The 20,188-nt window shown below is 37.3% G+C and overlaps 4 protein-coding genes across 6 annotated transcripts in view; all 4 read left to right on the top strand.

Moving 5' to 3' along the window:
* The window catches only part of LOC123319966, a 451,417-nt gene that overhangs the window by 292,677 nt on the left and 138,552 nt on the right, over nt 1–20,188 (top strand). The gene's annotated exons all lie outside the window — the stretch shown is intronic.
* LOC123319892 (sodium/nucleoside cotransporter 2) lies at nt 402–4,084 on the top strand. Its single transcript, XM_044906947.1, has 11 exons — nt 402–825; nt 1,039–1,219; nt 1,649–1,814; nt 1,878–2,031; nt 2,084–2,281; nt 2,680–2,841; nt 2,897–2,990; nt 3,070–3,229; nt 3,289–3,434; nt 3,489–3,670; nt 3,725–4,084. The coding sequence occupies exons 1-11, from the start codon at nt 745–747 to the stop codon at nt 3,941–3,943; spliced, it is 1,743 nt and encodes a 580-aa protein (XP_044762882.1). The 5' UTR covers nt 402–744; the 3' UTR covers nt 3,944–4,084.
* The window catches only part of LOC123319870 (titin-like), a 25,274-nt gene continuing 11,038 nt past the window's right edge, over nt 5,953–20,188 (top strand). The window contains exons 1-3 of one of the 3 annotated variants that reach the window (XM_044906891.1): nt 5,953–6,107; nt 19,019–19,099; nt 19,939–20,144. In XM_044906891.1, coding sequence (XP_044762826.1) covers nt 19,025–19,099; nt 19,939–20,144 — 281 coding nt within the window. In that variant the 5' untranslated portion in view covers nt 5,953–6,107; nt 19,019–19,024. Of the gene's footprint in view, nt 6,108–19,018; nt 19,100–19,662; nt 19,723–19,935; nt 20,145–20,188 lie in introns of those variants that run through there. The other 2 variants (XM_044906890.1, XM_044906892.1) reach the window with 2 other exon arrangements.
* Nucleotides 16,559–20,188, top strand: part of LOC123319893 (delta-1-pyrroline-5-carboxylate dehydrogenase, mitochondrial) — a 24,436-nt gene continuing 20,806 nt past the window's right edge. Inside the window, exon 1 of the mRNA XM_044906949.1 lies at nt 16,559–16,576. The gene's annotated coding sequence lies outside the window, so the exon portion shown is untranslated. The remainder of the gene's footprint in view (nt 16,577–20,188) is intronic.

The following is a 20,188-nucleotide window of genomic DNA, read 5'->3' as shown; positions in this document are numbered from 1 at the left end:
CATCCCCTAATCAGATGCAACCGTTTTTATCGATTATATTTTCAGGAAAACAGTCTCATTGTTTCAATTGTCCCTGTTTTTTCCTCATCAGATAAATACCAAGTGGCATAAGGGAGTCTCCAAAATTTGAACCCTGAACAATTTCCTGATAACTACTCTAATTTCAAGGAAATTAGAATGCGAATAATGATTAGTATCAGTACAATGGATTTTTTCCTTCCTACCAATCATTTCAATAAGGATAACTATTAGAAAATGATAAGATTGATTGTTATCTGAGTCGAAATTGTATGGTGCAATAGCCAAATGTACCAATAGTACTATAATTGTATGTAAAGTTCAATTTATTTCCAATTGTTTCCGACGAGATTTTGATTGCCACTTGAACGAAACTTATACAGGGTGTGCAAGACCTAGCCATTTTATGACAAAGGAAAATCTTGAGAAATTCTTCAAACTCAGAGTTAATATTGTTGCTGAATTTGCTTCACATATACTTTTCAATGTCGGCGAGTATATAATTTGTCGAATATCTCCAGTCACGAAAACTCATTCATGGATATTAGCGATTTTTCCAGAGAAACAATGGAAATTTATAACTTATCGTTCAAATAACGATAAGTATTAGTCAATATTACTGTTTCGACATATTTCCATGGATTATGAATTTCCTAATGTTTTTCCACAGAGCCCGCTTAATTGAAGCGATGGCAGTGCTCTGAGAATTCATAAAAAAATCTGGAGATGGAATTGAACGAGAGGAGAGTGGTGGGGATGGAGTCCGAGAAACTTGGAAAAACTGAAAACTCTACTGAAGCCTTGAATGTAAGTCAATATATATATAATTTCTGTGTATAAGCTGGTAGGGAAACTTTTTCAACCTATAATTAGAAAAATTATATATGTATGCTGATAAGAACTCGATATGACTTCAAGGTTATGTTTTTACTACCTACCTAATGTATTTGAAGGAATTTTGCTCTTATTGTCATCTTTCATGCCTCCGATCAACACACGGTTCATATAACTGATTTTCAGGTCCTGAAATCACCAAACTACAATTCAATCAACTCAGATTCCAGGATAGACCTTCTGGATAAAGATGAAGGCTCTCAGGGTTTCTACGAGAGGAACAGCAATTCCATATTCAAATCTGTGCTGTTACTTGTACTTCTCGCCTATTTTGTTTGGGCCACCTACTACCAAGTATTCGTTTTACGTGAGTATCTCCCATGGAAACTGAAAAATCATTCGAATTTCCAAATTTTCCGCGAAGCGGCCAATTTCGCGAAAGGACAACCATCGACGGCCAATTTCGCGATTAGGACAAACTATCGACGGCCAATTTCACGATTAGGACAAACTATCGACGGCCAATTTCACGATTAGGACACACGACCGACGGCCAATTTCGCGATTAGGACACACGACCGACGGCCAATTTCGAGGTAGGACAATCCATTGGCGGCCAATTTCGAGATTGGATAAACCATCCTTTGGATAGATTATCCAACTCAACCCCTGTCATTTTGTGATGTTTAACACTATAAACCAGAGGCTTACACCATATCTAACTGTCATAACTCCTAATAAACAGCCTGATTTTATTTTTTAAACAATTAGTAAGGATTTAATGTACCATTTTCAGAAACAAACATTGATGAAACCTTCTGCAGTGGATATGGTTTCCTGATTGTATTGTATGGTATCATAGCTTTCAGCATAAGCTATAACTATCTGTTAGGGCCAAAACTACTGCCCCATGTAAGGGAGAATGTTTGGGAACCACTTGTAAACGGATGTCAAAGTGCTAAGTGAGATTTGATCATTCATTTTGTCATACATGCATTAGTGACTATATCTCGATTCTTCTCCAGATACTCACTGACAGTCTTCTACATAGCATTCTTCGGTGGCTTCACAATTTTCCTGATAATAGACACCGAGAACGACAGATACAGGCTGGTCTCCCTGTTGGGATTGACTGTCTTCCTGCTCTTCGGATTCGCGGTCTGTCCATTCAAATCTCAAGTAAGTGAATTGAAAAAAGTGCTACTGGATGAAACGTTAACGTTTCTTAAAGATAAACTGGAGGACCATCGTCAACGGCATGGTGTTGCAATTTTCGTTGGCTCTGTTGATCATCAAGTTCAAACCAGGGGAGGAACTGTTCAACTGTTTGGGAAACAAAGTTACCACCTTCCTAGGGTACGCGGTAGAAGGCGCAGCTTTTGTGTATGGCGATGATCTTGTGTACAAGCAAGGAATATTTGCTTTCAAGGTAAGAATTGACCGTTTTGGGTTAACCAGAGAACCTCAGACCTCCCACCATAGGAAGATTAGGTGTGGGGTTTCCTAAGTATATTCTCCTTAGCTATGCAAGGTTGCGTTAGGTGGACAAAACGTGTCCAGCAGTCTCATATGTGCCACTGTACCAACAGCTGATCTATTTGAATGTTTATTAAAGAGATGACCACCCATCATACTCAGCATTTTCTTGACCTAGGCCTTGGAGGGTGGCCTTCTGATGAGAAGCTTTCATTGCTTGAGTACTCCTTCACATCAGCAGGAGTCTCTAGGTGCTGGAGGCCTTCATAGCCACCTCGCTCTCACCTCAAACCTTCCATTACAATGTTAACCTAACTTTATTGAAATCTCAATTGATCATGTACGTTACAGAGTCTTTGCACCATATATTTCCTGGGATTCTGCATCAACATCCTCTACTACTACGGTTGGATGCAAAAATTCGTGTCCACTCTAGGGAAATTCTTCAAATTCTGGTTGGGGACATCGATATGCGAGAGCGTTAACAGTGCAGCCAACATTTTCTTGGGAATGGTGAGTTTGGCGCCCCGTTTAAGAAAAATTTCAATTCGAAGTTCGCGTTTTTCAGACAGAGGCGCCGTTGCTGCTCAAACCCTTCCTTCAAAGTCTGACGGACTCTGAGATGCATAACGTGATGACCTGCGGCTTCGCAACTACCTCAGGTAGGTTGTTGATATTATCAGTCAACAGTATCAACATTGTTGAAGCTTTAAAGCAGTGTAAAATTGTCTTCTGATGCAGGAACTGTGTTGGCTGCTTATATCTCGTTTGGAGCGAATGCAGCCACTCTCATCACTGCCAGCGTTATGTCAGCGCCCTCTGCACTGGTCTTCAGCAACCTCATGTATCCAGAGACCGAAACTCCCAAGATAACTCAGGAGAATGTCCACCTAACTGAAATGTGAGGAAATTTCGTGGTATCTCTCATAAACCCTTCCTAAATCGCTGATTCTATTTCAGGCCTTACTCATCTGTGCTAGATGCAGCCATCACAGGTGCTTCAGATGCTGTGAAGATGGTACTGGGCATAATAGCCGGGATCATAGCTTGTCTATCCTTCGTATATTTCCTCAACGGAGTACTGGCTTGGATGGGGAACTTAGTTGGTAAAGATCCCTTCAAAATTCAGTAACGTTTCAAAATGCCACCACTCTCTTTAGGTTATACGAACCCCAACGACGAATGGTCCCTAACTCTATTCGTCGGCGATCTATTCGTGCCCGTAGCCTTCCTGATGGGCGTGCCATGGCAAGACTGCAGCAAGGTGGGCGAGCTGATAGCTCTAAAAACGACCATCAACGAATTCGTGGCCTTCCAGAAGATGGGAACGATGACTTTACTGGTGAGTAGGTAAAGATCGAAACTATACTTGTTTTTTTAATATTTTTTTTCGCAGCCGAAATCAAGAACCATAGCCACCTTCGCTATCTGTGGTTTCGCCAATCCAGGATCTGTTGGAATCATGATCTCAGGCCTTAGTGCCCTCGTGCCCGAGAAAAGGCCCGTGATCACGAGGTTGGTCTTTCGTGCTGCAGCAGGGGGTGCGATTGTGTGTTTTATGACAGCCTGTATAGCAGGTCTTGTCATACCCACTGACGGGCCGCAAACTACGTGAACAGTGATGTATATTTGATTTAATCAATGATAGATTTAATATTTTATTCGAGTCCTTCGTTATCGAATGTTCTGTTTATTTGTTTGTTTTGTAATTTATTTGAATCTTTTCTTTGTTGCATGCAATAAATTGTTATTAAGAGATGTGGAATATTATTTCAATTGTAGACAGAACTGTGAAGCTTTAATGAAACGCACATGCTCGCCTGTCTAGAAAAAAATGGATCTGGAAAATCCAGATCTTAGAACACTAACCTTCTACAGAAGTATCCATGCTATCAAGCAAAAAAAACTATTGGTCCCATGCATATCATTCACTGAATTCGGAAATTGTAACGTGCCTATACCTGAACAAAATGTTTCAACAGAGATGAGTTATTCTGAAGAAAATCAATGGAAAAACCTCCTGAAAGAAAAGAGAATAATCCCTAAGTCCACAGCTCTGCTGCACTGAATCATTTCCATTTACCTGACAAAAGGTAAGAAGTTTAAATCTAATTTAATCACTTTCCCATTAACACTTCCTCATATCATTTCGAAAAAAAACCGTTTTTCACTTTTCCCTCCAAGAAAAATTATTTTAGGTTATGATGAGAATTTTTAGGTTAGTTTCATTGAATTTTCAGTGTTCTTTTATCGATCATAGATGGTACAGAGCAACCCTTTCAATGCTCCGCGTTAAATTCGAAGCCATCCTCAGATCGACGGAGTAATAATGAATTCTATGGTTTAGTGCTCTCCAAAGTAAGGAAATTTCCTTTTTACAAGGGAATATGAAAGGCTACCATGAAAATTCCACATTTTTCACGATCCCAGGTATCCTCAAAAACACTGAAAGCTTGATTTCTTTCTTATTATCCAGGCATTTCATTGTACTGCTTCGATGGAATGTGGTATCGATACACCTCCCTAACAATTCCCCAAATCGCGCTCCTATCATTTCCCCTTTTTTATATTCTTATCCTTGCGATAGGAACCGTTGATAATGTTTTTCGTTAGACCCCGATCGGTTTGCGGTCGAAATGATAAAAACGAAAGTTGAGTTAATTACACCTACAATTACACAAGAACTTTTTTGCAGCCTGGTAGCAAAACGAAAGAGTGTGCACAAAGTATACGATATCGATAATCGAAAGTTGCTTTTTTAGATTTCCATTCTGTAAAGTTTTGTGCGACTGAATAATTTCAAATGATGGCTGCCCTGTCATGCGTAGGAAACTGTCATTCATAGACGTACAGTCTGTGTTAAACTGCAGGCGATGTTGCCAAATGACGACGAAAAGTCCTGAGAGGTCAAAATGATCAGGAGAAATATGGTTGATGATATGATTGAAAATATGTAAGATTATGATGTATATTCTAGATGTACTTTTCATTCAATAAACAAACAGTAGTTTATGAAAATCTACAAAAAATCACTCTCTATTCATGATAACTGTAGTTTGAGAAACCATCATACCACCATTTTCTTATATGTAACACCACAAACATATATTATATCCAGTTAATATTCTAGATAATAAGAGTTCCTTTATTTAACAAATTTCACTTCTAAGTTTCATGTTTTAACACCGTTTAATAGGAAGTTTCAAGCTTTAGAAATGATTATGTTCAACCATAGACATGTGTGTTTGATATATTAGTGCATCCACCACATTGCAATAACCGAAGTTTCAGCAATTTCAGTCCAGCAATTCCATCTGATACTTTTTCATTCTCTTTCAGTTTCCAGTAAATTATATAAAATAAAACGAAACCCATTTTTGATTTTTTTCAAAACCAAGAAATGAATTTTGAATATTGTCATTATAATTGGGGGCTTGGGGGAATAGGTATGAACATAGACTTATAAATTTATTAGTCTATGGGTATGAACTCCGATTTTTTTTATTAAAAGTTATAGCTTTCCCATTTCTCAGTAAATTTTTTTAGAACTCGGCAACCTCGCATAATGTAATTCCCGTGCAACTCGTGGTTTCCTTGGTAATGGTAATTCCGTAATCATCATGTAATCATTTCAACGTCGGCCGTCGTACGTTCGATGTCTGTGCGAGCTGCTGTTGCGCATGCCGCAAATGTGTCATCGTAAAATAAACAATTTAATTTGATATTTGACAATTATTCCCAAAATGGCGTGTAGTGTACAAAGTGTTTTGTTTCATTAGGTGAGTATTCTGCTTATTTTCGATGATTCGTTCGCGTTTTCTGATGAACGGCTCGACGAATAGGGCCCCCAGCGCGTACGTGTTGTTGTCAAGTGGATATCCGTCTATTATCGACAAAAACAAGTAGTTTTATTGATTAGTCCCAGTGAAATATTTATGCTTAGTTGGCTGCGACTGTGTCGTGTAATGATTGTCGAGATGTCACTCTGCTGTCATCGCTGAGTGGCATTGGAAATTAAGGCCACTGCTAATGTTTTGATCTGTTAGCTATAGTTGTATTAGCAAGGCTGTCTTCTACTGATAAGATACGTAAGGGAAAATCGCTAAATGCATCTGAGTCATTCCCTTCAAATTCGACCCAATATGCCAAAAACATCACATTTTTCCACCAACATGTTTTTTAAAAACTTCGAAGTTCTTCAAATTTATCACCAACCCTACAAAATATACCTGGTTCTTAAGCTGTTTCTTTATCCTTGTTGCAATTATTGTTTTATGCATGAAAAGTTTTAGATGACATCTAATATACCCTACTATACAGGGCGTCTCAGTTAGGACTCGATATTCTCAATAGAGTGATATACTCTCTGACATTCGTGGTACTTTATTTGTTAAAATGAATGAGCTATGCTGTGGTAACAAGGGCAACGTTTGGACTATCTCCAAGAATCAGCCCTGGCCAACCCACTCACCAGATTTGAATCTCATCGAAGATTTTTGCGATTTCATGGGAAGCGGATTGTCCATTTGCATCATACTGAAGTCAGATGCTTCGAGTTGTGAATGATGTCTCGATTCAGATAAAAGACTACTACATTGTCAAAAATTAGGTTGAATTGCTGATTCCTCTCGAGGTGAAACCCTTCTGAGGATACTGAGTATCTTTTCTCCAAAATACATGAAGCCACATTGCACTTTCATATTTCCCATTACAAAAAAAATACAATCAAAACTTTACTGCGATCATTAAAGCAATTTTATTGACCATTTTGATGATATGGTCTCATTAAAAGTAAAATAGCTCATTTCGATAAGGTTTATAAAGCTGGAGAAAATTAATTCTTTAATTGAATGAAAAATACGTTTTGGTATGCGTATATTTCGGACCTTTAAAGGAGAAAAACTACGTCAACAGCACTAGTCACTTTACTTGTAACCTTTTTGTACCCTGTGGATAGAGTGAACTTCCATATTTTCACAATGTTCGCATGTGGGGGATGTAATGGGATGAAATATTGCTTATCGATAAGGGGTCGGTGTTCTGCCATGTCCGTTTATACGTCGTATATCAAAGGTATTATGATAAAATGTAAGGTTTGGGATTTGTCTAAATTTTCAGGACAAAAACACTAATAAATCGAAAACCGTTGGGACAGGGACCTCAAGTATAGCACATTGTCTTATGGTGCCTTAAAATACTGGGTGTGTCATTTGAAATAAGAAAGTAGTATGACGTTTCCGGTATAACAGGAAGTCTGTCTTCTATTTAAACTATTTTTGTTGAATAGAACGGTGCCAAAGGCCCTTTGGTCAGCTCAATGTTGTGGCCAATAGAAGATTTACCTCAACCACCCAGTATAATAATCTATTTTCCAGAGATCTCTTGTATTTTCTTTATCTTGAAATGATTTATTGCCTGTGACACACAACTGGCACTTACATCGTATATGTTATCAAATTCGATAGTTTATATTCTCTGTGAGAAATTCAATCAATTCTGTTGGGTAATCTTCACGATAAATGTTTCATTGTACACAATTAGTATCAGAAAGAATTCTTCGAAGGCACAAATAAGACCATTTTCAGGAGTTCTCCACAATTGTTGTTCGAGATGGACTGTCCATATTATTATATCAAGATTCGTTCACTCATTTACTCTTCCCATTAGCTAGTAAAAATTGAAAAAATCACCACTGACAATATACCCCCAAATACACAACCTCTAACTGTTTCGAAATGTTGGATAGCAATGTGCTAATAAATATATTTATACAAAAAAAAACTTCCCATCGTATTGTTTACATATCAATGGAGGTTAAAATGAACTACAATAATACAGCACCTCGCAAATTTAAATTTCAGATTCAATTCTGTCGGAGTAAGTCAACACTATCATGAATATGTTAATTTGGTAGAATCGAGACTGAATAAATTTTTTTTGGTACGCCGGGCTTGTCGTGTACGAGGGTCGATCGTTATATCGTTGCGATTTGTCTAGAAACGTTACAGAACGATCACCCATCCAGATACTGAGCTCGGTCAGAGCTTCTCACCTAACGAACGAATTATTTTCGGAATTTTTTCAAGAAATAGAGGAAATATCGTGAAATTTTCAGTGAATCATCGTACCTTATCGTGTACAACCCATGTTCGACGTTCGAATTATGTCCATAGTCGCGTAGACAACTTAACCCTGTACAAACTTATCTGTAACCTTGTGCCTGCGTCTTCTAAAATAAATTTTCGAAATTGACGCCGTCATTTCGAGCCTTATCAAATAGAAGGCAGCCAATGACCACCGTTCGAACTATCTTCAGTACAAACAACACTGAAAAGAAAATAATGTATCGTAATGAGATAGTTAACATTTGAGTTATCTCTCTGTTTAATTTGGCGATTATACGTTCTCATTGTTGTTGTTGGTTACGGTCGTCTGTTAACATAACTCATAAGCACATACCTCCGATTTTTTCGAAGAATTTGTTTGCCTTTTCGTATTTGTTTAACGGAGAAGTATCGAGAAACTGGTACTTTTGTGGCTGTTATCGTTACGTTTCGTTCGATAACAGCAATTTACTGTTATTGATTAGTTATCGCTCATTTCAGACTTTTTCCTAATTGTGGCGATGAGGTTAGTCGGTAATTATTGTTCTAGGAAATTGTAGTAGTTTGAGGAACTGTAGATACAATTTTTTCACCATGAAAATGGGAGGAAATGTTGGGAGGTGAGTTGATATCGAGAGACACAGACTATTTGGAGGTTTTTTTTATGAAGGATCCAATCTAGCTTATATTTCACAAGGTATGGTCCTTCAGGAACTTGATACTTGTATAAATTGTAGATTTTCAGGGCCACTATAAGGACAAATCCGAAACAAACAACACTGTAGTCTATGAGATTTATTTTATCTATAAATGGAAATATTTGATCTCGGAATTGGAGCCAGATGATGAATATTACACCATTGAAGAATTACTTTTGATAGTTCGACTCGTTTTGAACAAACAATTTGTTGTAGTTTCTTGCTGAGAAAAATAATTTGTCGACAGGACCCTTAAATTCATTTTAAACCCTGTATACCCCTGAATTTCAAGGGTGTGGCATCAACACTCTTTGGGATAAGATTTTTTTGAGTTTCCCTCCTCAATTTTTCTCCCTTAAAACGAGTGGATCTGAGAAAAAAGCTGAATTGACTAATACTGGATGGTACTAGATTTTTATGCCAAATTTTATAGGGTTACCCCTTATGGTTTTTGAGAATAACTGATTAAAAGTGTTTTTTATGTCTTTTCTTCTAATTTACATGGATAATGAACTTGTTCAAAATGCTGCTTTTCGAGCATGATAGTTGCAGAAGGGGTATCTTTACTAGAATTTCCAGCAATATGGGTTAGTGTACTATCAATCGATAACCAGTAATACCTAATGGCCCCTGGCAAAAGACATTGATGAATAATAAATGTAAGTTGCCATTAGGTCAATTTAGGTAAAATGGGACGAGTTGTAAAAGTAGGTTGCATGTTTTTAGGGTAGTTGTTTTTCTGCAACGAATGGAATTGTTTGGTCAGTCACAAAAATGCCTATATAAAAAATGTGGGACCTCCTCCTCTCTCTGAAGAAATTTTTAATGATCCTTTTCTTGTACTCTTCTCAGTATAACCTTGTTTACTTTCATGAAGAAAATATAGACTCAACACAGGGAGAAGACTATAAAACTGGATAATAACCATAATAAACACTCAATTATAAAACGATTAAATGCTTGGTTAAGCCTTGTTCAACCAACCCTCCATTAAATTGAACACCATGAATCAGTTTCACTCATACACCCTAATTATAGCAATTTCTTCCTTGCCACACTCACCTCCACAAGGGAAATAAGGTTTTCATCAGTATCCTATCAAAATATAATGAATTTGAATGGCTGGAAGCGAATTTTGAGATTCACATCACTGAAAAATTAAAAAAATAATATTTCGCTTTGAGCAGGATGATCTATCTCGATTTAATTTTTTAGCTCTGGTCTGGACTTTCAATGGATTCGTTTCGTGTGGCCGTTTCATCAGATAACGACGAAAATTACAAGCTGAATGAAACACGATAGGTGACTCTGATCATGATTACTCTCCTACTCGTGTGTTCTTTCGTTCATTCATGGTTATCGAAAAATTGAAATCGCATTTTTTTACCCTCAAGGGCGGGAAATAGATAGAAAAAGTTGTTTTATTATTTTAGAGCGAGCGAGCACAAAAACTGAAACCTTGTGTTGATTGGTATGGAAATAATTGGACTAAATAATTTGTGATGAATCTAGAGCATGAGAGTTTTCATAAAACGAGGTGTTTTTCAGTAAAATTAAGGCTGATGTTGATATATCTACTCCACATCATTTTATTTCTCGTAAAAAACTCAATTTGAATTGTAGATTCTAAGTTTTCATACAATATATTATGTCAATGAATTATTTTTGTAGTATTCAGTTTTTTTTTGGAAAAAAAGTGAAAGCTTTTTCCTGTAATTAACCTAGACATTATGTTCAAGTTATGGAAATTAAACATTGGAATAAACAGTACCGACATCCTCCCACACAAGTTAGAATGAAAGTTTTTGAATGAATATTATTAATTATCACATCGTTCATCAAGATAAAACATACAATAAGACGTCCAACATTTGGGAAACTACTCATAATATAGTCAAGGTTATGTAATTTACATGAAGAATTGAGAATTTAGGAATCCATGGTTGTTCCCACTTTTTTGTCTTGTTTTTTTATATAGGTGCTCTACATCAAACAATAATTATAGCATGTGTATGAAATACAGTTTTAGCAGAGGTTATAGTAATGGGGTACCATACAATTTTGCGTATGATACACGAGCTTAGGGAAAAACCCCAGTAAAAAACCCTTTCTCCCAGTGATTCTGATGGATTGTTAGAAATGGAAGAAATATTTATAAAATAAGCTGAAATATTTAATATATAAGGGCGTCTAGCACTACAAAAATCCAGGTCCTTTTCAATTTACCAGAAAATGTTATCTGAAATTAAAAAAAAAATTGAGTTCTGTATGTCTAATCGACTTAAAATTCACAACCCAATTCAAAAAAGATTCGGAAACTGCATTTATAGCCCTAAAACCATCCTGAAATTTATAGATGGGACAATTAATAGGTGGAAATCTAATAGTTCCAGGTATAATTCTCATAGAAAGATTAAGCTGTGCATAAATTTTTTGCACATGAGCACTATTATTACAAAAGGGGCAACAATATTCAGCATCTGAAAAAACCAAAGCTAGGGCTGCTGTTATTCAATGTTTTGAAATTACTACCATTATCATCAACAAAAACACGAAACCTTCTATCTGCCAGCATGTTTTCTGGTAAACGAACCATCTTTCCACAGTTTGAAAATTAAAATATCCTTTATTTTAACGTTATACATCCCTTATAACATTGATAGCTATAAATAAACAGCTGCCAACACTTCGCTATTGTTATAGAATACAATAGAATGCCAGCCAATTTCCAAAATATTTTGAATAAACACTATTTTCAGTTTGTAAATATTATCACTATAAAAATGGAGAAAGGAGTTAAAAAAATTATATCTTCTGATTGTTACACATTTCCACAGTATTTGCAACGACATCAAATAAAAAAAATGGTATATACATCCCACTTACACTGGCCTGGTGGTTCCTAGTGCTGTAATCTCTCAAGAATTGCAGGCATACGATGAAGGTTTCCGATGAAATAAAAAAATCATCGCGTGTCAACGGATTTTTTCGGGCCAACTGAATATCCCCAGAATTCAGGGTTTCACGATGTGTTGTATCCACTAAACGGCGTAATGTTTTCCAGTCATTGTCGCTTAATGACGATCATTATATTCCACAAAAATGCTGTAATCGAAACGAACTCAACCTTGGCTACCGCACATTTCATGACGGTATTGAGCTGCAATAAAAAATATCGTCTGCCATAAATATTGCGTGATTTTTTTATAGAGATTCGAAATCATGTCCTTCCGCATATATTTCACTCCGAAATCTTGAAAGATACTACGTTAGTCGAGATTTGGAAAGAAAAAGTATCAGAACAACGCTGATATTGTAGAAATTCACTGGCCACTCGTTTATAGTGTGGTCTATACGAAAACCCATCGATTTTCCGCATATAAATCGGACAATTTCCTAGTACTAAGGGTCGGCTCCATTACTACATGACCTAAGACAGCCACGTCCCTCCCTTCGTCACTTTCACGAACCCCCTTTTTGTTTCCGACTGAACCAGTGGCGTCAAATTCGTTGAAGAAACATCTCCATGAATTCCCGTCGGAATGTCGTGCTATATACAGGGCGCACCGTCACCGGAGTGTGACAGTTTTTGCCTCGGCGTACGCTTTTCAGTTATTCTGACGGCCAGGAAGGATAGGAACGTTTAATAAAGTCATCCGGCATGTACGTGTACTGTTATAGATGTTACGAGACATGAAATCGTTATGAAGATCACGATGTCTGTCAGTGGAACGAAGGAAGATACGCGTTTTTTTTTTACAACCGCGATCGTGACGCCACGCCAAACCGGTTCTGTCAGTTTTTATTTCGATACGATTTAATTGCACTTTTTTTATCTAACACTGGGGGGTTTCTTGTATGAAAATGGATTTGGTAAAGACCTTCTAGGTTTTCGCTCCAATTCAAGGGTAAAAAACGGGGTTTCTGCCGTTTTATAACCACGTTAGACCAAGCTACTCGCCCTTTGAAATATTATGAGGATTTTTCTGATTAGCCTTGTACTTCGTGCTGGGTGTTCAATTCGTCCAACAATTGACGGTGAATTTTTGGTGAAATGTACTCTTTTTTCAATGCATCAGGTCATGCGTGAAGGAATTACAACATCAAGCACGGACGTAAGTCATTAAAATGTAAAAATATCTGACATTGAGCTGGAAATGTTATAATAAACATATTTTTCGTAAATAATGATTCCGGCAAAAAGTTATGATTTATATTCAATTTCTCCTAGGCGCAGACCTTATGCGTATGAACATGGGCGTAGCAACGTGGGGGAATGTTAAAAGGAGACATTGTAGAGTGGAAGTCTGAAGTTGAATATCTGGGATAACTGACCCCCATCTTTTGGGAGTCGTTTTTCTTCCAAGAAAATTATCGTAGATCTGAATGTGATACATATTCTGAAAGGGCAACTCTTCTAGTAATAAATCTGAGAATTTCATCCATTTCGGCGCAACCGTTCGATGTTGAGGAACTCTCAAGTGAAATTCGTAATTTTTGAAAAATGCAATTTCCTAGATGAAAATCTAAACTAAGGGAGATAAGCTTTCGAAATTGCTCGCAATAGATTCAGCGTGTCCGAAAACCTACATTTCCATACCAAAATTTCAAATATCTGGCCCAGTTTAGGAGAAAATAATTTTTTTTGTTTTTCCACTTTTCATTTTCGAGTTGACTTCGAAGAGCTCTCTGGAGTGCAATTCTCTATCGAATCATCAACTGTTTGGTTTTCTGGAATCTTCAAAACAAATTCTATGCACTCCATGTCCTAAGACAGTAATAGAGCTTCCTGTTTTTGAGGCAGAGTAGCAAATAGGTCATTTTAGGGGGGTCTAACCCCTTGCTCATTTTTGACCCAAAAAATCGAGATTTTCGAAATCGAGTTTTTGTGCTAGGGTGGAAGCCTAGGCAACGCTGATTATATAACTGAAAATCCCAATTGGATCAGACGAATATAACAGGAGATATCGCAGATTGAAAATTGCAATTTTTGAAAAATGCCATTTTCATGATGAAAATCTAAACGAACGGAGATATGCTCTCGAAATTGCTTGCAATAGATTCAGCGTGTTCGAAAACCTATATTTCCATACCAAAATTTCAAATATCTGGCCCTGTTTAGGAGAAAATAATTTTTTTTGTGTTTCCACTTTTCATTTTCGAGTTGACTTCGAAGAGTTCTCTGGAGTGCAATTCTCTATCGAATCATCAACTGTTTGGTTTTCTGGAATCTTCAAAACTACTTCTATGCATTCCATATCATAAGACAGTAATAGAACATCCTGATTTTTAGACAGAGTAGCAAATAGGTCATTTTAGGGGGGTCTAACCCCTTGCTCATTTTTGACCCAAAAAATCGAAATTTTCGAAATCGAGTTTTTGTGCTAGGGTGGAAGCCTAGGCAACGCTGATTATATAACTGAAAATCCCAATTGAATCTGTCGAATATAACAGGAGATATCGCAGATTGAAAATTGACAATTTTTGAAAAATGCCATTTCCAAGATGAAAATCTAAACGAACGGAGATAGGCTTTCGAAATTGCTCGCAATAGATTCAGCGTGTCCGAAAACCTATATTTCCATACCAAACTTTCAAATATCTGACACTGTTTACGAGAAAAAAAATTTTTTTGTTTTTCCACTTTTCATTTTCGAGTTGACTTTGATGAGCTCTCTGGAATGCAATTCTCTATCGAATCATCAACTGTTTGGTTTTCTAGAATCTTCGAAACAAATTCTATGCACTCCATATCCTAAGACAGTAATAGAACTTACTGATTTTCAGACAGAGTAGCAAATAGGTCATTTTAGGGGGGTCTAACCCCTTGCTCATTTTTGACCCAAAAAATCGAGATTTTCGAAATCGAGTTTTTGTGCTAGGGTGGAAGCCTAGGCAACGCTGATTATATAACTGAAAATCCCAATTGGATCAGACGAATATAACAGGAGATATCGCAGATTGAAAATTGGCAATTTTTGAAAAATGCCATTTCCAGGATGAAAATCTAAACGAACGGAGATACGCTCTCGAAATTGCTTGCAATAGATTCAGCGTGTTCGAAAACCTACATTTCCATACCAAAATTTCAAATATCTGGCCCAGTTTAGGAGAAAATAATTTTTTTTGTTTTTCCACTTTTCATTTTCTAGTTGACTTCGAAGAGCTCTCGGGAGTGCAATTCTCTATCGAATCATCAACTGTTTGGTTTTCTAGAATCTTCAAAACATATTCTATGCACTCCATATCTTAAAACAGCAATAGCACTTCCTGATTTTCAGACAGAGTAGCATATAGGTCATTTTAGGGGGGTTTAACCGTTACCTCCGATATGAAAAGGCCTGGGCGCTCTCGTGTGACGTCAGCATAGCGAGGCGACACTACGAAGTAGGGCTGTGTCGATCAGGGTATTTTCGTAACCCGGGTCGATCGCGACCCACCGGCTCAGGGATCGGGTCAAAAGATTCGATCATTTCGATCACTTCGATCACAGAACCCGAATATGCTAAATTAACTCATTTATCGTGTATCAAGCCTGTTCAAATGTGATCGGGCTCAGAAATGAAAAGAGTGGGTTCTAGATTCTGGTCAGAAATGATTTTAACGGTTTTTTATATATGAAATGTATTTACAATTGATATTTTATCAATTATCATACACCTAATTCGATCATTCCGATCATTCGATCATAAAACCCGATTTTGTTATATCGCATTGACTCATTCACCGACTTTCGAGCCTGTTAAAATTTTATTGAGTTTCGAGTTTAAAGATCGACTCAGGAAATGAATTTTTCTAATTAAAGATGTATTTTTGTGATAGAAGATCATAATTAAATGGTCCAGCATTTTCAGCCTGAATGTGGCCAAAAATTGCGTCGTCCTAAATCAAGAGGTTTTTGTTATCATTAAATTAGTAGAATTTCATTTCTTCCGAAAAGTTTCTTTTCAATTCCGCTTAATGAGAAATTTCCCAACTTTTATATGTACTTGTTCAATTAATCTATCGCTTCCAACTCCATAATTCACAATCGATCCTTATGGGTTCTTTAAGATACAATTCAATCATTCGATCTTTCGATCTCGACTCGATCAGGCTACAATACCTATTCTTGAATAGACAACCAGCGATACGCGATACACCCTACAACCTCAGCCCTCTTAACAGAGGGCTGTGCTACAACCAATGCCAAAACAACCAATCCATCTATAGGGGGAAACTGAAAGTTGCCATCTTTTGTCAAATAAACAATCTATTGAGAAAATAGTCACTTCAGTCAGTCGAATTCTGTAGTAATGCTCGTGTCCAGAAGGCGCAGGCGGGTCGAACTCGAATATGACCGAATGATCGAAATGATTGGGTCATTTCGAGATCGGTGACTCGATCACTCCCGCACGGGTTACGATCGAATCCAAACGATTCGATCGATCGTGATCGACACAGCCCTACTACGAAGCTCTGAGAACTAGACGTGGAACGTTTTTGGCGCGGCATTCACGTCTATTGTCCAATTTTTTCGGTTTTCTGGGATGTTTATCATTCGGAAATTATTGTCAATAATTCTGCAATGGAAGGGCTTTCGGATTAAAGAGGATGCCAGTCGTTCTTTGTCTCCCATTCGATTTCATTATGGGAAAACGAAGTTTCAAAACAAAAACCATTTTCTTATCAGTCTAAAGAATACTGCGAAAAAAAACGACAAGAATTTCATCATACAGTCTGAGAAAAGAATCATAGGTGAATGACAAAACTCATTGGAAACAAAAATTCGAATGTAATCAAGCTACAAATTTTTTCAATTTTCTGCTGTTATAGGTTTTACTTGAAGAGTCGTTTGTCTTTCCGCAATAATTTTTTAATAGTGTGTTGGTGGTTCAGGTTATCACTATATTAGCAATGCGTTCACCAGTATGGATTTGACACTTATTATCCGGCAAAAGTTCGTGTTCAAAAAAGAATTTCAAAATGAATTGCGTTAAACATGCATGCTTATTATGAAGGCTCAGGAATGTTTCTTCAAATTCGAGAAGAATTTTGTTGAATATTATATAGGCATATAAAACTATTTGAACAATAGAATCTTTTGGATAGAGCAATTTTCCTCGACTCAAACTTTTTATAAGGGTGTAATTATCTTCGACAACTAACTCGTCATTATAAATTTAATCTAACCGATAAGGTCTCACCACTCTTCGAGTCCGTTGCTGAAGAAAACTTGACTATGTTTTCTTCTGAAAAATGCAACTCACAGAATCTGCTATGTACAGATGGGTTGAAATTTTTTCTAGGATAGGAATAGCAAGCATCCTCTTGCTACACATTTTGGTGTCTGTAGGAAAACGGAATGCATGCACTTTTGGTCCATTTTTGTAGTTTCCTCTACAACTAGGAAAACAACATGAGTACGGCATTATAAATTATGTCCTAATATCACTCACAACACAAATAGTATTGAAAAGTACTTTTCACTATTCTTTAACTAAATTATTCGAAAAAGATTTAAACTTTCACCGTCACGCGCAATTCAGACTCGCCAAACTGAGTTGTCTATAAACGGCAGGCGGCAGGCCATTTTTTGGCGGGTTCTTGCATAGACCAATTAAGACCATAGACGCTCTCACGTGATTTTCGCGTTCGAAGCTTTGATTCGTCGATTCGCGATCCGCGTAAGGTGAGAGGGTTAAACGTTAGACCTCGCAGTGCTGACGTCACAGCGCTATACGTCACAAGCACCTAGGCCTTTTCTTCTCGGAGGTAACGGTTTAACCCCTTGCTCATTTTTGACCCAAAAAATCGAGATTTTCGAAATCGAGTTTTTGTGCTAGGGTGGAAGCCTAAGCAACGCTGATTATATAACTGAAAATCCCAATTGGATCAGACGAATATAACAGGAGATATCGCAGATTGAAAATTGGCCATTTTTGAAAAATGCCATTTTCAAGATGAAAATCTAAACGAAGGGAGATAGGCTTTCGAAATTGCTCGCAATAGATTCAGCGTGTTCGAAAACCTATATTTCCATACCAAAATTTCAAATATCTGGCCTCGTTTAGGAGAAAATAATTTTTTTTGTTTTTCCACTTTTCATTTTCGAGTTGACTTCGAAGAGCTCTCTGGAGTGCAATTCTCTGTTGAATCATCAATTGTTTGGTTTTCTAGAATCTTCGAAACTAATTCTATACACTCCATATCCTAGGATAGTAATAGAACATTCTGATTTTCAGACAGAGTAGCAAATAGGTCATTTTAGGGGGGTCTAACCCCTTGCTCATTTTTGACCCAAAAAATCGAAATTTTCGAAATCGAGTTTTTGTGCTAGGGTGGAAGCCTAGGCAACGCTGATTATATAACCGAAAATTCCAATTGGATCTGTCGAATATAACAGGAGATATCGCAGATTGAAAATTGCAAATTTTTGAAAAATGCCATTTCCAAGATGAAAATCTAAACGAAGGGAGATAGGCTTTGGGAATTGCTCGCAATAGATTCAGCGTGCTTGAAAACCTATATTTTCATATCAAAATTTCAAATATCTGGCCCAGTTTAGGAGAAAAAATTTTTGTTTGTTTTTCCACTTTTCATTTTCGAGTTGACTTCGAAGAGCTCTATGGAGTGCAATTCTCTATTGAATCATCAACTGTTTGGTTTTCTAGAATCTTCAAAACAAATTCTATGCACTCAATATCCTGAGACAGTAATATAACATCCTGATTTTCAGACAGAGTAGCAAATATGTATCCAGTAAAAAAAATGGTTTCTACACTTCTTTACCAAAATGTATAATTTGATATGGAAATGTAGAACCAACATGTAAATTTTGCGGTGTTTTGATATCAATTATTAACCGATACAATATATTCTTTTAATTCAATTTTTTTTTCGTTTCAGTGACACATGCAGAATGCAGGGCTACAATATGGAGAAGGTGTTACTCCTGTACAAGAGTCACCTTTTGTTACTGCTCCGGTGGTGAGTAAATTTCATATTTCACTCTGTATCGATACTGGTCAACAAACAATACGCAATCAAATTAAAACCGACAGCCAGTCTTCGACTCAATCCATTACACGTTTCAATTATATAGTTTCATTCGCCCCTATCCGATATATCGGTGAAAAATGCACAAATAATCGGTCAGCCCTAAACTTTACCGGAGCCTCATTACTGGAAACACTTTTAATGACGGTCCGTACAGGGTGCGCACGAAAATCTCCACGGCATCAAGACTGAATTGAAATGGGGGAAGGGAGAATTCCCAAAGATTAGTCAGTTCTTCCCTTGAAAAATCCTTGTGAGTTGTTGTTTTTTTCTGGCGCGATTCTCCTAAGGCTCGTGTTCACTAGGGGATGGGAAAACTTGTCGGATAACCCCCGTAACAGGTCGCCTGGTTAGTTTTGTCGATCGTGTATCGTCATTATTGGCCGATGAAGTTCGATGAATAAGACACAATTGAACTTACGTGTGCTAACAACTTACTGTTTACAAAAGGGTACAGTAGTTGGTCTACGCGCTAATAGATATTACTGTTTCTTCGGTATTTCTCGACGATGTTTCCTCTGAATAGGTGGCATTTGCGTAGATACCTCGAATACGTATGTATGCGTTGTATGTGGCCCGTGCCGTTTGTTCAGTCAATTTTTCTCGGGTTTTTCTTCGAAGGTGAGATTCGAACTTTTGGCGGATGCGCCCACCGATCGCATCCGCCAATTCACCGAACGAAATCGTCATTATCCTAGTTTTTTTTCATAAGTGTATCGAATTATCGATTCCGACGTGTCGATTTTAAACTTTGACCGGTTTTACAGCAGAACAGCACATCGAACTCGACGAGTTCTCTGAGGCAGTTCAGGAAGAAGGAAAATGTAGATAAGGCTGCGGGGGCCGGCGGGGGACTGTCTGCAGTCAATCAGGACTCCACGAATTCTAGTCATGTGGCCCGTGTCGCTCCCCACAACCACTACCCCCACAAGCAGAACGAGTACTTTAGATATCCACCCCAATACCAAGAATACAGGTGAGTCTATCTCGAAATTTACTGATTATTGTTTGTTAACGTTA

The sequence above is a fragment of the Coccinella septempunctata genome, chromosome 9, assembly GCF_907165205.1.
Source record: "Coccinella septempunctata chromosome 9, icCocSept1.1, whole genome shotgun sequence".
NCBI classification, from domain to species: domain Eukaryota; kingdom Metazoa; phylum Arthropoda; class Insecta; order Coleoptera; family Coccinellidae; genus Coccinella; species Coccinella septempunctata.
The sequence above is the reverse complement of the archived record's forward strand: the minus strand, read 5'-3'. Positions and strand labels throughout refer to the sequence as shown.

Bases quoted from the DNA above. Each gene is read 5' to 3' on its own strand.
- LOC123319892 (XM_044906947.1), top strand. From the start codon at position 745: ATGGAATTGAACGAGAGGAGAGTGGTGGGGATGGAGTCCGAGAAACTT. The intron at 3,230-3,288 runs GTGAGGAAATTT...ATTCTATTTCAG, and splicing joins AATGTCCACCTAACTGAAAT to GCCTTACTCATCTGTGCTAG. The intron at 3,671-3,724 runs GTGAGTAGGTAA...TTTTTTTCGCAG, and splicing joins TGGGAACGATGACTTTACTG to CCGAAATCAAGAACCATAGC.